The sequence below is a fragment of the Ambystoma mexicanum genome, chromosome 6p (assembly GCF_040938575.1).
Source record: "Ambystoma mexicanum isolate Mex_15411 chromosome 6p, UKY_AmexF1_1, whole genome shotgun sequence".
Classification (NCBI taxonomy): domain Eukaryota; kingdom Metazoa; phylum Chordata; class Amphibia; order Caudata; family Ambystomatidae; genus Ambystoma; species Ambystoma mexicanum.
In genome coordinates this window covers 890758758-890773671 of record NC_090935.1, presented here as the reverse complement: position 1 = coordinate 890773671, position 14914 = coordinate 890758758, and the positions used below count along the sequence as shown (strand labels likewise).

Here is a 14914-nt window from a genome sequence, read left to right as displayed (position 1 = left end):
AGGCATAGTGATAGGTGGGGAAGTACATTAAATATCAATTTAGGCAGATGATATGCTGCTTTACGTCCAGAACCAACGGATTCGCCTGCCGGCCCTGCTTGAGCCCTGGGAGCATTCGGCAGGCTGTCAGGAATTACTATCAACAAGGACAAATCCTCATCGTTCCCCTTGGCGGGCCTGAGAAGCGAGACACCACACTGGTTACCGGATTTAGGCCTCACATGGACCTCACACACTTTCAGATATCTAGGAGTGGACATATATCACGACACCAAAGATACACATAAGGCCAATACACAGGTGGCCCTTGAGAAAATAGGGAAGGCCATGCAGTTCTGGAAGACACTACCTTTGGGGATGATAGGAAGGGCGGCCCTGTTGAAGATGACGGTTCTTCCCCGCCTTCTGTATTATTTCACTAACATTCCTCACAACATTCCGGGGTCGTTCTTTAAACTGCTACACGCCATGGCAAGGGAGTTCCTCTGGGGTGGAGGGAGAAACAGGGTAGCACTGACCACACTACAAAGGGATTATGAATGGGGGGGGCATTAGGCTCCCTGACTTCGAGCGGTATTATTTGGCAGCTCAACTCCAATTCGTGGTGCAATGGCTGGGTGAGGAACCATCCATAGATTCAATACTATTCCAACCGTCGCTGCAGTTATATTACCTGAGAGAGCTCCTGTGGATAGACGTGGCCTCAGGCAAAACACTCCCTGGTATGGTCAGGATGGGCCGAGCACTATGGAAAAGAGCATGGAAAATCCAAGACATAAAGGACCCCTGCTCCAGGCAAATCCCTCTTGCGGGATTGGTTGATATCTGCATCGCAAGCCTGGCAACGTTTAGAACGCAGTGGGAGGGCAAGGGAGTAGCCCAAATATGAGATCTGTGGCAAAATGGGCAATGGGTGGACTTCCAGAACCTGGTAGAAGAACAGGGCAAGGGGGGCAGGGGGCATTAGACACATGGTACGACCTTTCTGAAGGGGGACCCACAGTGTCCAGGCTTTATGAACAACTATTAGGAACCAACAACACGAGAGATTTACAAGCACGGGTGAAATGGGAGGAAGAACCTCAGAAACCCTTCACAGATGAGGAATGGTATAGGGCCATCCGGTATGCAAAGAAGGTGTCCAGGAACGCAAGGTTCAGACAGATACAGCTCTATCTTATACACAGAGCATACCTAACACCGAAAAGAATGTCGAGCATGGGGAGTAGACAGACCCGGAGCTACCCCTGTTGTGCAGCAGAGCTGGCAGAGATGGTGCATAAGTTCTGGTCATGCCCGAGAATAATACATTTTTGGGACACTATCAAGGAAAGAGCGCTGAAAGGGGGAATCCAAATGCAGGCGTGGTCAGCAGCTTCTAACCTGCTGGGCCTGTTCCTGAGAGGAGATAAGCAGAGAACACACCTGGAAAAAATGAAAGACCTGATGACAATACTGGGAAAACGTTGCATAACAATAGTGTCGAACACAAGCACGGGACCCTCGATAGAGGGGTGGTGGGCAGACCTGCACAAATGGGCAATAGCTGAAACATCAGTGTGGACAAGAGCAACGCAGAGGGATGAAGGCAACAGTGGAGCCAAGATATTAGCACAGAACACACTCGTGCAGGAACTGTTCGGAAGCAATGAAAAAGACAGCATATGTGAGTCAAGTGGCCGGGTTGAGTACTAACCAGACGGAGGAAGCCTGGAGATTACGAGCCGAAATGAGACAAGAGTGGGAGGGCCGGCCCATCCGCACCCGAGAGGGATACACAGAGGGTCTTAAGAACATCATGGACGGAGGAAAAGGAGGCCCTGCCGTAAATCGACAGATTAGTAACAATATGGACTCCAATACGAATGTGCCAGTAGAAATGTGTTGTGTGTTGTTAAGTGGTTATTTCAAATGTTTGTGTTAAAATGCAAATAAAAAGGTTTTTAAAAAAATTGCCACATTGAAATCAGTATGTGTGCTCGGCAGAGCCTATTCTTGCCACAAGAAATGAAATGCCACATGTAACTAGTCAAACCCAAAAGTAACATGGCATAGCATCGAAACTTAAGCATGTAGTAGTTCACATAATGTGCCGATATGAATTTTACTAAAATGCTAGAAGTGTAAAAAACATTTAGAACGTGGGGAAAGTAATCTTCAAAAACTTTTCATATAATTTAAAACTGCGCTGAATTGCATATTTCAATATCATCAGAAGTGATTATAACAGGATCTTAATAGGGGTGCAAAAACCTGCAACTCTTTGAATATTTCAGAATATGTGCAAGATAGGTTACAAATCTGACGATATTGCCCCTATTGTTCGAACGGATGGATACCCTTTATATATAAACAAAATAGTGTATTGTCATAAAGGTCCCACAACTTCTGCCCATTTAATTCCAGATAAACCAAGGTACTTTTGTAAACTTGAGCACGTTACCCATGTATGCAATATTGTGACACGGAAGAACAAGGAAAGTCACACAGTACATTAAAATAAATTAACTGAGATGAGAAGGCCCCAGGAGGATGCACAGAAGAATCACGAGAACTACTGTCAATGTTGTAGTTGTTGTGCAGTGAGGGAAAACGGATGCAGAATAAGAAGGGAGAAGGCACAAAGGAAGGAGAGGGGTGTAGCAGCAGTAGTAGCTGGAGTATGAGTCGTGGGTGTAGAGGGACTGGAAAGAGACTGAAGAAAAGCTGTCCGGTTGAACGATTGCCACAGAAGGAAACCGAGTACCAGAGGGGGAACGGGGGCAATGTCCCCAGAGAAAGTCCACTTGAGTGGTGGCACCGCCGACCCAAGCAGATACTCGGAGCCCCGGGGGTAGCACGACCCTGAAATTGTGCAGCTGCAAGGCAGATTTCTCAGGGAAGCCGACATGCATCAATCCAGCTCCGGAACCGCAGAGGGTAGTGGGAGATTTCCAAGTAATCACGGAAGCTGGTTACTGATACGACGGGAGCGATTGGAAACACCGCCGACCCAAGGCAGAATACTGGAACTTGGCTGCTCCTACAATCACAAGCCCCTCGATAACGAGACGGACAGTCCCGTGATGACAGCAAAACCGTGTTAACCAGGCAGAGAATTGCTCCAGGAACCGACGGGAGCTTTGGCTAGCACTCAGTGGTAGGACAGACTCTGGATAGAGGACCTAAAAACCGCCTCTCTTAAAGTATTGTGTGACAACGTTGCAGATATTAGGTAGCCCTGGGCAGGAGGGTGAACCTAGACTACGGAAGGAAGACTGAAGAGTAGGGAAATACCCTAAATGAGCCATGATAGCAAATGCACTCACCTGGAACTGATATACAGATCATCAATTTCCCTCTTCCTCGTTCCAGTGTTTTGGAAACTATAAGTAGAACTTGGCAGGAGAATAAACCAAGTCTATTGCAAAGTAGAAACCAACGGAAGGCTGCAGGTGACCAGCCAAGAACATTTTTTTTCCCTTTCCACCTTATTTTGAGTGTAGAGTGTGAGGGTTAGATTAGGATTTTGGACACAGGACGGAGACATTTACTTTGGGACATTCTGACACACACAGTTTAATTAGTTTGTTTTGTTGAGGCATGTGAACCCCTCTTAGTGGTAGTTTGGAGTTTTTCCAACCCCAATTTTGCTTTAAATAAAAGTATTTGGCAAGAAACATACCACTTGTGTCGATCTCCTCAATTCCGCACTCGTACAGATACCATATTTGATACAACTGTGTAATTGTTGCTAAAAGAACTATGTAGACATTAGTGCCAATATATGAATTGCATTGTATTATGTTAACTCTATATAAATAAGCACTTGCAAATCTTTTATGGGTCATTGGGATAAACGTGCTGTATTTACTGTTAATTTCTCCAATGGTTACACCTGTAATTTAATTACACATTATATACGCATTTGAACTCTCTAATATAGCAAACTATTTGGATTTATGTAAAGAATTTTAAGAATGCAACACTTGCATGTCTTGCTCAGATGATTGACGCTCCCGCCCTACCTGAAGGCTTTCTCAAATTGGATAATTATTGTTAAGGCACTGCACCTCACTGTCAATTGCACCTCTTTCCTTAACCCTTTTGAGTGCCATGGGTATTTCCCCCCAGTGCCAAGGCCTTTTTTGGTGATTTCGGTATGTGGCCATTCATTGGTTTGTAACTTTTTTGTTACATGAGATATCTCGGCCAAATTTGGCTCCTTTTTTCTCACGTGTAGGCGGTCTTAACGCCACCCAGGAATCCTAGGTTGCTGTAGGGGGGGTGAGAGAAAATAAGCAAAAAGGGCGAAAATCCAATAAAATGATGTACAAAGAAGCCTTTGGTTTTTTCCTTGTAAGAGCTAGGAACAAATGGCTTGTTGTGCTGAATTCCCCAATTTCCTGGCTTTCAAGAACAAGTTGAGTGGAAACGAAAAATAATTATTTTGATGTGGTTATCAACTGTTTTGTTAGAGGTAGGCGGTTTTGGCCATTTTTGCCAATTGGACATGCATGGACGGAATGGAAGAAAAGGGTAGGAAAGCCAAATTGGAGGACAGAAAGGCATACATTTCTGAAAAGTAGACAAAATTCCAAGTTTCGAAAGGGGTGATTGCGTAGGTTGGGCAACAACTAGGTAGGGGAAACTGCCATAGATTGGGGAAAAGCGGGAAAATGACCGAAAAAAAAGGTATGTGTTGGACATGGTTGGCTTGGTACGGCAATGGCTTCTATGAATTTTGAGAAAAGCAATGCTCTGCTACATTCCCCCGACTCTTGCAGTTAGGAAAGCACACATTTTGTGTAGTGTTTTACAAAACAAGCAATACCACAAGCCAAACACTGAGCCATGGTACACAGGAGTTTTGTGCTTACAGCCTGAACAGACACACTTAGCATGTGTAAATCAGGAAAACCAATGTGGTGAGGAACGGCAAGCATACTTTTTTTGAAAGAGCACAGGCAGACCTTTTCAAGGTTTGGTGACTTGTGCAGGTTACAAAAGTGTATGCTGCCTAAAGCAGCGACTAAATGTAGGGCACATTTGGGAAATGAAAGGGTTGTGTGACAAAGGGCACCAGCAAATGGGTCAAAACGTTATGAAAACCACACAAACACAACAAATGTTATACCTTCCCGCGTTCCCACAGGTGTCCCGATAAAACGGTACCTCACATGTGTGGGTGCACCTACCTGGGCGCCAGGGGGAAAGCCTAAAACACAGGTAACCCCAAGTGTGTTTTGACACCTGAATTTCACACTTTCTCCAGACGGGTACACCATACAGATATGGGCCTCGGGTGTCCAAGCCACCAAGGAAAACGGGGAACCCCATGCATTTCCGAAAGGAGGACACCCGTGGGAATCCGCAGAGGTATGATTTGCGCAAATCGGCCCAGAATGTATTACCCAGACACCCCCGCAAAGTCCAAAATGTGGGAAAAAAACGAATTTTCCGCACATTTCACTCGGCTCACCCATCGAAACACACCCCAAACAACACATGGCCTACAGTCCCGCGTTCCCACAAGTGTCGCGATAAAATGGTACCTTACATGTGTGGGTGCACCTACCGGGGGCGCAAAAGTAAAAGTGTAACCCACTGGTAACCCCAAGCCTTTCGGCACAGCCCATTTTGTTCATGTGGGCAACCTATAGATTTGAGCCTAGGGTGTCGAAGCCAGCAAGGAAAACAGGGAACCCCATGCATTTCCCAAAAGAGGACACCCGTGGGAATCCACAGAGGTCTGACTTACGCAAATCGGCCCAGAATTTATTACCCAGAACCCCCGGCAAAGACCCACATGGGAGAAGGGAGCCCAAGGCGAGGGATATTACCGCAGACTTTGCTGGAGACCTGGCTGCCCTGCTTTACAGCTTCTCCCCACCAAGGAGTCTCGGCAGTGTGCCAATACCTCCCCGAAGGGAAAAGCGGTAATGCAGCCCAGCCGCAACTCCAGGACGGTTGGAGGTGATGTCCCTGGCCTTGGACATCCATGTACCATGTGGGTGTACCGTCCCCTAAGCACAGCAGCAGCTCCAGGGAGCCCCAGCAGGATCCCCATTCCTCCCCAGAGGTGACCCCTGTAACGTAGCACAGCCAGAGGTGGAGCCTGGGCTTGCAGACGGACAACCCACATGGGAGGGATCCGCTCCCAGGGAAACAAAAATGTTCTGCTGGCATGGGAGGCAATTTGTGACTTGCCCCTGCAATTGTGTCCCAGCCCACCAACTTATCTTCCCAGACGGCCCATTCCCATGCACACCACCAACAATCAAACCCCAGTCTCACCAACCCCACTGAAAGTGGGCCCTAACCATAGAATAATAAAAAAACAGTACTCCCATAACAGCTGCAGCTGCTCGCGTAGAAAAAGCTGTAAACAAAACAAAAATCATGTGTTACCTACGGTCACACCAGCAAAATGTAGCCCGCCCTGGGGGCAGATAAGGGGGGGGCTGTCCTGCACTCCTCCCTGGGCTCAGGCGTCCCTTCCTAGGAACAGATATCTGGTCCCAGGGAGGGCTGCATGACCTGGCACCCACTCAATTGCGGGTAGAGGTTGGGGGGGGGGGGTTACCGCCCCATCCCATTAGAAAATTCCCTGTCCCTTTGGGGTGCCCCACAGCCCCACCTAAAATGCATTCCACCATTTTCACTTTTTTCCTTTGGTAACCCAACTCCCGTTGGAGCAAAGAGGCACATTGGTGTGCCAATCTGGCCCCGGGGTGCCCAAACCTTACTGCCCCACCCACTGGGGGGCCTGTCCCACAATGTTTGGGGGCCCTCTCTCCCCTCACACCAAATGGGTGGCGGGGGAACCTCATGCAGGCCTCCCTGGGCCTCCTACAAACGGCTGTGTGAGGTACACCCCCCTCCATTTGGGGTGGGGGTGAGAGGGCCCCCAAAAATTGTGGGCAGGCCCCCCATTGGGTGGGGCAGTAAGGTTTGGGCACCCTGGGGCCAGATGGGCACACCAACGTGCCCCTCTGCGCCAAGGCAAGTTTGGTAAACAAAGAAAATAATTCAACATGGCAGCCTGCCCTTTAGCGGGGGCTGAGGGGCACCCTTCACCGCTGGGGAATTTTCTAATGTGAAGGAGGGGTGCACCTCTCCACCCCCACCCCAATTGGAGGGGCGGCGCATCTCATGTAGCCCTCCCCGGGGGCAGATAAGGGGGGGCTGTCCTGCACTTCTCCCTGGGCTCAGGCGTCCCTTCCTAGGAGCTGATATCTGGTCCCAGGGAGGGCTGCATGACCTGGCACCCACTCCATTGCGGGTAGGAGGTGGGGGGGTCACCGCCCCATCCCTTTAGAAAATTCCCCGTCCCTTTGGGGTGCCCCACAGCCCCCCCCCCCTAAAATGCGTTCCACCATTTTCACTTTTTTCCTTTGGTAACCCAACTCCCCTTGGCGCAGAGGCGCACATTGGTGTGCCAATCTGGCCCCAGGGTGCCCAACCCTTACTGCCCCACCCAGGGGGGGGCCTGTCCCACAATTTGTGATGGCCCTCCCCCCCCACCCCAAATGGTTGGCAGGGGGCACCTCATGCAGGCCTCCCTTGGCCTCCTACAAACAGCTGCGTGAGGTACACCCCCCTCCATTTGGGGAGGTGGGGACAGGGCCACCAAAAATGTGTGGGACAGGCCCCCTGGTGGGTGGGGAAGTAGGGTTTGGGCACCCTGGGGTAGATTGGCATACCAATGTGCCCCTCTGCTCCAAGGCAAGTTTCGTAAAACAAAGAGAAAAATGGAAAATGGTACACTACACTTTAGGGCGGGCTGAGGGGCCCGCTAAACCGCCAGGTAATTTTCTAATGTAATGGGGGTGACCCTCTACCCCACCCACACCAAATGCAGGGGGGGCATCACATTCAGACCTCCCTGGGGGCAGATGCCCCTTCCTAGGAGCAGATATCTGCCCCCAGGGAGGGCTAAAAGGGGTGCCCCCATTTCCCCTTGGGGTGAGGGGGAGAGGGCCACCCCCCTTTTCTGTAAAATAAATCCCTAGTGGCCCCCCCCACTCCCACCCAAAATTCCCTTTTTGTTATTTTTTTGTTTTCGTTTTTTTTGTTTTGCGCCCTTCCCTGGGGGGGGCAGATGATCCGCCATCTGCCCCGGGGGGGGGCCTAACCTGCAGGCCCCATCCTTTGGGGGGCCTGCACACTTTTTCCTGGTGGCCCTCTCCCCCACCCCCCAATTGGATGGGGGGCCACCTCCTGTACTCCTGCCTGGGGGCATAAATCCTCCCCCAGGGAGGACAACGGGTGCCCCCCCTTTCCACTTGGTGTGGGAGGGGGAGGGCCACCACCATTTCAGGGGGGCAAAAAAATCCCAGGCCCCCACCCCAACCTCCATCCCCGTTCTATTTCTTTTGTTTTATTTCTTTTTTTTTGCCCCTTCCCTGGGGGCAGATGATCAGCCATCTGCCCCCAGGGTTGTGCACATATGTGCCCCCATGCTTTGGGGGACAGGGGGGGGAGAGGGCTGCCTCCCTTCCCCCACCACGTCACAAACTTATCCCTGGTGATCCAATGGGTTGCTGGTCACGGATCGAGTGCTCTGCGCTGATCCGTGACCAGCAATGCATCATACATGGTGTTGTTGGAAAGGGGAGAACCTCCCCTTTCCAACGACACCACTTTTTCCAATATCCCTGGTGGCTAGTGGGCCCCAGGGCCTCAAACCCCCTCCCACCTCCCCCCTTCCTTCGAATTTTTTTAAATTGTTATCTTCACCCCTGGGGGCAGATGATCACTGCCCCCAGGGGTCTCCAGTGCTGTGGGGCCATACTTTGGGGGTTTGGGGGTGAGGGGCCGCTTACCTAGTAAGCAGGCCCCCTCCCAAAACAGATCCCTGGCCACGGATCGAGCTCTGCGCCCGATCCGTGACCAGCAATGCTGTCACACAAGGTATCACTGGAAAGGGAAGAATCTCCTATTTCCAACGATACCTGCCTCGATCTCCGGCTTGAAATACAGCCGGAGATCGAGGCGGACAAAGAAGGGCACTCGCCTTCTCTCTTCACCGCAGCAGAAAAAAGGCTGCTGCTGTGAATTTACTTTGTTTCACGCCGACGTGAAACTGAAGGTAATCCAGCCCCCTGGCAGTGAGGGGGACCTCCCCCTCACATAGCCTGGGGGTTGGATTACAGTTTTGCTTTGCAGGGATCGCTCAGAACAAGGTGCCAAAAAGAACGAGCTATCTCGTCCTTGACATTACGCAAGTAATGTCAAGGACGAGATATCTCGTCCATGGCACTTAAGGGGTTAATTGATGTGTTCATTGTACCAATTGTGCAATATTTTTCAAAAAGTTATGTATACATTGTGTGCAAGATATAAATTAATACATTAATTTCCTAGATAATAGTTTTGTGCAGATTTAAACTGCACTAAACATGACAATTGGTGTGAATGTGATCAGTAGTGCAGTAGTTTGAAAGTGCATCCCCAACAGAATTTTAGTATGAATTTTTTTACTTCATAACGAAGCGTGCGCTTCTGTGCAGGCCATCAAAACAATTTAAGATGACAGACTGGGCATCTTAAGTTTTCGTACATGTAACGCAGGGAACCTATGCATGTACCCTATTAAGACCTGCCAATAAGGTATGCAGAACCTTCCAGTGCCAGCAGAGAAACCAACATGAGATGAACCAACAGACCCTCACACAATGCCTGGCCTGAGTGGAGGGAGCAGGGTATTGTAAAACCTGACACAGGAAAAGCAGAGATGTGGGAGTTTGAACAAAGTGATATTGACTGCGTTTGGAGAATGAGAGGCTGGAGGTGGTGACAGGAGGAGCAGGCCATAGTAGTTGGAAGGAGAAGTTGGGAGTCATATTTGTGGTGGAAGGAAGAGTAGAAGGAGCAAGAGGTGGAAGAAGGAGCAGAAAATAAGGCAGTGCGAGTAAGATCTGAAGTAGAGGAGAGGAAAATAGCAAAGCAGGAGGCAGTGGCGTAAGATCTGAAGCAGAAAGGGGAGCAGAAGAGCAGAGCAATGGGGTTGTGCAAAGAGAAGCAGAAGCAGGAAATTAATGAAGTAAAAGGAAGAGCAGTAGAGCAGGAGGTGGTGGTGGGGAGAAGGGGTGCAGAGGTGCCAAGAGACGTGAGATAGGCATGTCCCAAATCTCGAAGGTGTTTCAAAAAGGAGGGAGGATGAACATGTGATGGAAAGTTGAGTCTGATAGCGAGCTACTACAAATACATTTTGATAGAAAGGAAACCTTGCCTTGAGTGAGTGGTTTGGGGGGGGCATTGGCTCCAAAGGAGCCTTATGCAGGAAGGTGGCACAGAGTCCAAGAACCAGCATGAAACCCCTCTAAGCTTGCCACTACTTTTGGGAGAAGCTGTGGGCCATCTGTACCAGCCATCCTACACAAGGTCGGAGGTAAGATCAAAATTTGTCAGTGTCTCCAGCAACCCTCACTAGAGGAGAAGCTTGAACCATGAGGAGAAGATCCAGGGGTCAAGATGATGGACTTTGAGTGACACTCGGGAAAGACCTGTAGAAACATTTGAAAGACATTTTAATTTGTTAATTCTGAGAAACTGCAATTCCGTGGCATGTTGCCTGGTTAGAATAGGTGGAGGCAACTGTGGAAGAGATATGTTGATGGGCAAATTTGTTTTGCTACCTTTCTTTTGGATGTGACATTCTCACCACAAAAAGAACTAGAAACGGTTTGCTCAAACCTCAGGGAAAAGAAGCTTAGTTGTGGACCAACAGGAATCGGTGAGTGGGGAGCTTTGACATCAGTTGATATAAGCCATTCTACCATTTCAGTTGTGTTGTCCTCATGACTTTTTCTCTTTTTTCCTTGGCAAAGCGTGCTTGGAAACTTTTCTAAGGGAGATCCTTTATAAAAAAGTATACTTTGATTATTCCCTCTATGTCCATGACACCTCTCAACTATAGACATATGCTCTATTGACCTGAAGATCACAGGTCTCAGATGTTCAGCTCAACCTGATTCTGCCTACAACCTGTAAAGTTTTGTGTTCCTGAGAATGGGAAAGCAGGAATGTGAAGAGGCTACCAGGCAAAATATAGGTGAAGAACGCATTGTGATCTTCTCCAGGCAGTGATCGTACTGGCAGCGCAATAATATCAGAAATTTCTCAAAATGTACTGGATGAGTTAAAACACTCAGATGAGTTAAAACACTCAGATTAATTCACCAAGTCGTTTTACTCATGCATGCCATTTTGTCCCTACACAAAGCAGGAATTCACATTTTGATGTGTGGGTGGGGAGGTGTGGGTTCCTCTGGATTCTGTCCACCCCTTCACTTGTAAAAAGGGCATTCGACATCCATAAGAATCCATGGTAATGGCACTGGAATAAGTGTACGTGATAGCTGCCTGACAGCAGAGTTCCTGTTGGATTTTCCACATAAAGCATAGGTTTGCACAGAAACCCGGGCATCGCCTGGATTCCCGTGCATACATCTGCATTACGTGAATTAATCATCACAAAAAAATGCCTTTATGGTAAGGTGGAGAAATGCAGCTAGTCATAATTAGTCACATGCTCCAATTTCAAATTTGACCAATTAGAAACTTCAAATGTTATGTCTTTAACAGGAAAAGTAACATCTTTGTGTTTTGTCATATTGAATTAGAGCAGAGAGAACAGTGGGCTCTTAGTTTGTGTTTGTTTATAGTTTGGTTTACTTGCTGGTGGATGGTGGGGAAGGAACACTTGTCAACTTGGATAAGGAGCCATAGACCCTTGCACTTGCTCTCTCAACAGATATGTTTCAGTATATCAAAACTGCATCGTTTTTAATTCAACATTTACTTCTGTTGCATGATTTTTAAATTCCCATTTAAGTTATTCACATTTTAGTTTACAATAAAAACTCTTGTATTAAATAATGTGGTTTGCCCTCAGCTATTTGTTAGTTTGCTTATTCAATAAAAAAAAATGCAATAATAATTTTTCTTGAGTGCAAATAATTGAACCCCCCCACCCCCATGCCCTCAAATGAAAGCAAGAACAGGGTATTTCAAAGCATATTACCTTTGCACATACCTCTTTTTATTATCCATTTGCAACTTTGTATTGGTGGAAGGCTGTGTTTCAGCACATCTATTCCCTCTCCTCACTCTCCCCTTATTCCTCTATTTGTGAAAAATCACAAGAAAAATAATAAGAAATTAAGGTTTAGAACTTCTTACAACCCTATGCATCGTATTTATATTTCAACTTGCCTAACTCACTGAAATTAATCTTCTTTTATTTTAAACAAAAATATAATGCATTTTGTATCACAAATCCCTTTGCATTTCTGATGTAATGGATAATAGTGACCAAAACTCTCATTGCTGCATTTGCAAATACTGCAGTACCTTCACTGCCCTTTTGGGAAGAGTCCAGTATTCGAGAGCCCCAAAATCACCAGGGTTTCAGAATAACTACAGTGTATATAGCTAACTCCATTTCAGATTAATTGCATTTCATGCCGATATCCTGAAAACAATGAGTGGATTTGACTGTCAAGAACTTGGCTGGAAGACACTCTGCCTAGATTTTTCCAATTCAGACAGATTTTCTAGTGTACATCTATGATGTTGATCATTAATCAGTTCTGCATTATCTCCCATTTCATGTAAAGCTTGACCAATGGCAATATCAATTTTAGAGACTTGGTCTTGGCCCAGACCATCAGTACACATGTCAGATTGTGGAGTTTGTGTAACTTTATGGTCATGCTTTCTATTTTAGCACGTCTAACATTAAATAAACATTGGTCTTGAATTCCAAAGGCAAAATATGGAAATGTCTCTTTTTGTAGAAAATAGTCACACTTTTTAACATGGATCCACATATTTTAACACATCTTTTCTCATTGTTTCTGTACCTAGACGGTTGAGGAGATTGAAGGAGTGCTTGGGAGGGATCTCTATCCCAACCTTGCTGAAGAGCGGTCCCGCTGGGAGAAGGAGTTGGCAGGCCTGAGGGAAGAAAACGAGAGCCTTACAGCAATGTTATGTAGTAAAGAGGAAGACCTCAATAGGACAAAAGCAACCATGAATGCAATCCGAGAGGAGAGGGACAGGCTGAGACGAAGAGTAAGTCCATCAAAAATAACTTAAACTACATAAGCATTTTTTAATACTACTACTTTGGTAAGCTCTGAAGCTTCTACCAGCTATCCCATTTCTGAATTTTTGGTGAAAGATATTGGGAGTATCTCGCTCCTTTCTAAATTGGCTGCAATGAGGTGTCAATACTGGTTTGTGTCCCTCCTTTAAGATTTAGCAATTGATCCATTCATTTCCTTACCCACAAACCTTACATCTTCCAGAAGAAAATAATATTGGCATTTCTTTTTGGCTTGTTAGTTTGAATGTCGGAAAAACTTGACACCAAATTACTATCAATGAATATTAAACGTATCATGCACATATGCAGGCTAAAGCCCTGCGTTCATTCGCAACCACTGAAGAGAGCGATAAAGGGGCCAGAGTGGTAGCCTTCAATACCAAAGGCTATGTGGCTGCAATCCATAGACACCACAGAGGTTGATTGTGATGCAAAAATGGTCTTCCTATCCTGTTCAAATCTTTAGTGACACACTTTACGGCCTTCTGCCCAATGTTAAAATACATTTGTCCGCTTTACCAAACAGGAACTGTCTTTCTTGCACATTAAACACCAATACTATATACTTTTCTTAAAAAACATAGAGCACATACCCACCTCATCCCCTTGAAGGGTGCCCATAGGCCCCCAGGAGGATATCCCATAATATCAGGAATGGGTAGTTTAACTGAGAATGTGTCCCTTAATGTAGGCACCCTTTTTTCAGCCTGTTGTACACACGATGCCATCCTGTGTTGAAGATGGAAAGGTCATACTACTATGGCTGTAAGACGTACCTTGTGATGAATCCTGATTTCAGGAGATTCTGTACGTTTCCTCTTTATGCTGTTCAATTACCCATACTTTGGGCTCAATGACAGTAAACACATTTTTGTAAACTAGAATGGCCAGCTTTTTAAATCAGAGCACTAGATTGCTGGAGCTGATTGGTTTTATTCTCTGACACAACTATTTTCTCTTTGATTGGGACTGTTACCTTCAGCTACAGATTACTGCTATGCGCCCCTTAAACAAAACCTTTTATAGGTTGGTAGAAGAGTGCACCTGTCTGGTCAGATGACATTTTCCATGTTTCCTCCCACGTGGTCCTCTGGCTAAGTTACATAGATTTCTTTATGATCTCTGGTAGCTCGTTAGATGAGTTTCATACTTTTCATACTTAACTCAGCAATGATGCCAATGTAATTGAGTTTAACCTACAGTTAAGTTTGCCTTGAGTTTTTGGATTGAACTATTTTTGTGAATGTACGATGCTTGGAAGCTATTTTCAAGTAGCCCAGTACTAGGAATTACATTTTACACTATGTTGTAGCTCATCCATACTCTAACAGTATTCCATAAGTGGAGCTGCTTTGATGAAAGGGCAATTTACAAAATGAAAAATAAACTATGATTTCTATTAAGAACTGTCAAGAAAGAGGGTATTCTAACCATGTTTTGTTTAAGGATGAGGCCAAACAAAGTCTCTCCTGGCTCCGAGGTAGAATGACAAGCAGGCCTCTCCTGTTTCAAATATTGTGTTTAAATCTGACATCAAGATGGTAATATTAATAGGATCCTTACTAAGCAATGGTCAGTATAACGAGTGGTTACATATTTAGTAGCAGTTATACAACTAAGCCAGCTTTCACCGATCACAAAGTATCCACTGTAGAAATGTTTTTATCTCATAGTCTTCTTAAGACCAAGGAGCCATGTGATTTGTCACAAACTAATTAGTTGACTTCTAGAACTATAGGTTTTCCACAAATGCAGATCAACCCAAAACTGCACTCAAGTATCAAAACTCAAGAGAATTTACAAGTGATGCTGGTATAA

At 46.4% G+C, this 14914-nt stretch overlaps 1 protein-coding gene across 5 annotated transcripts in view; it reads left to right on the top strand.

Annotated features, from left to right (window-relative positions):
• MCC (MCC regulator of WNT signaling pathway) overlaps nt 1–14914 on the top strand; it is a 2118336-nt gene that overhangs the window by 1340969 nt on the left and 762453 nt on the right. For all 5 annotated transcript variants that reach the window (XM_069625509.1, XM_069625508.1, XM_069625511.1 and 2 more), the window contains one exon: nt 12856–13062. In XM_069625509.1, coding sequence (XP_069481610.1) covers nt 12856–13062 — 207 coding nt within the window. The remainder of the gene's footprint in view (nt 1–12855; nt 13063–14914) is intronic.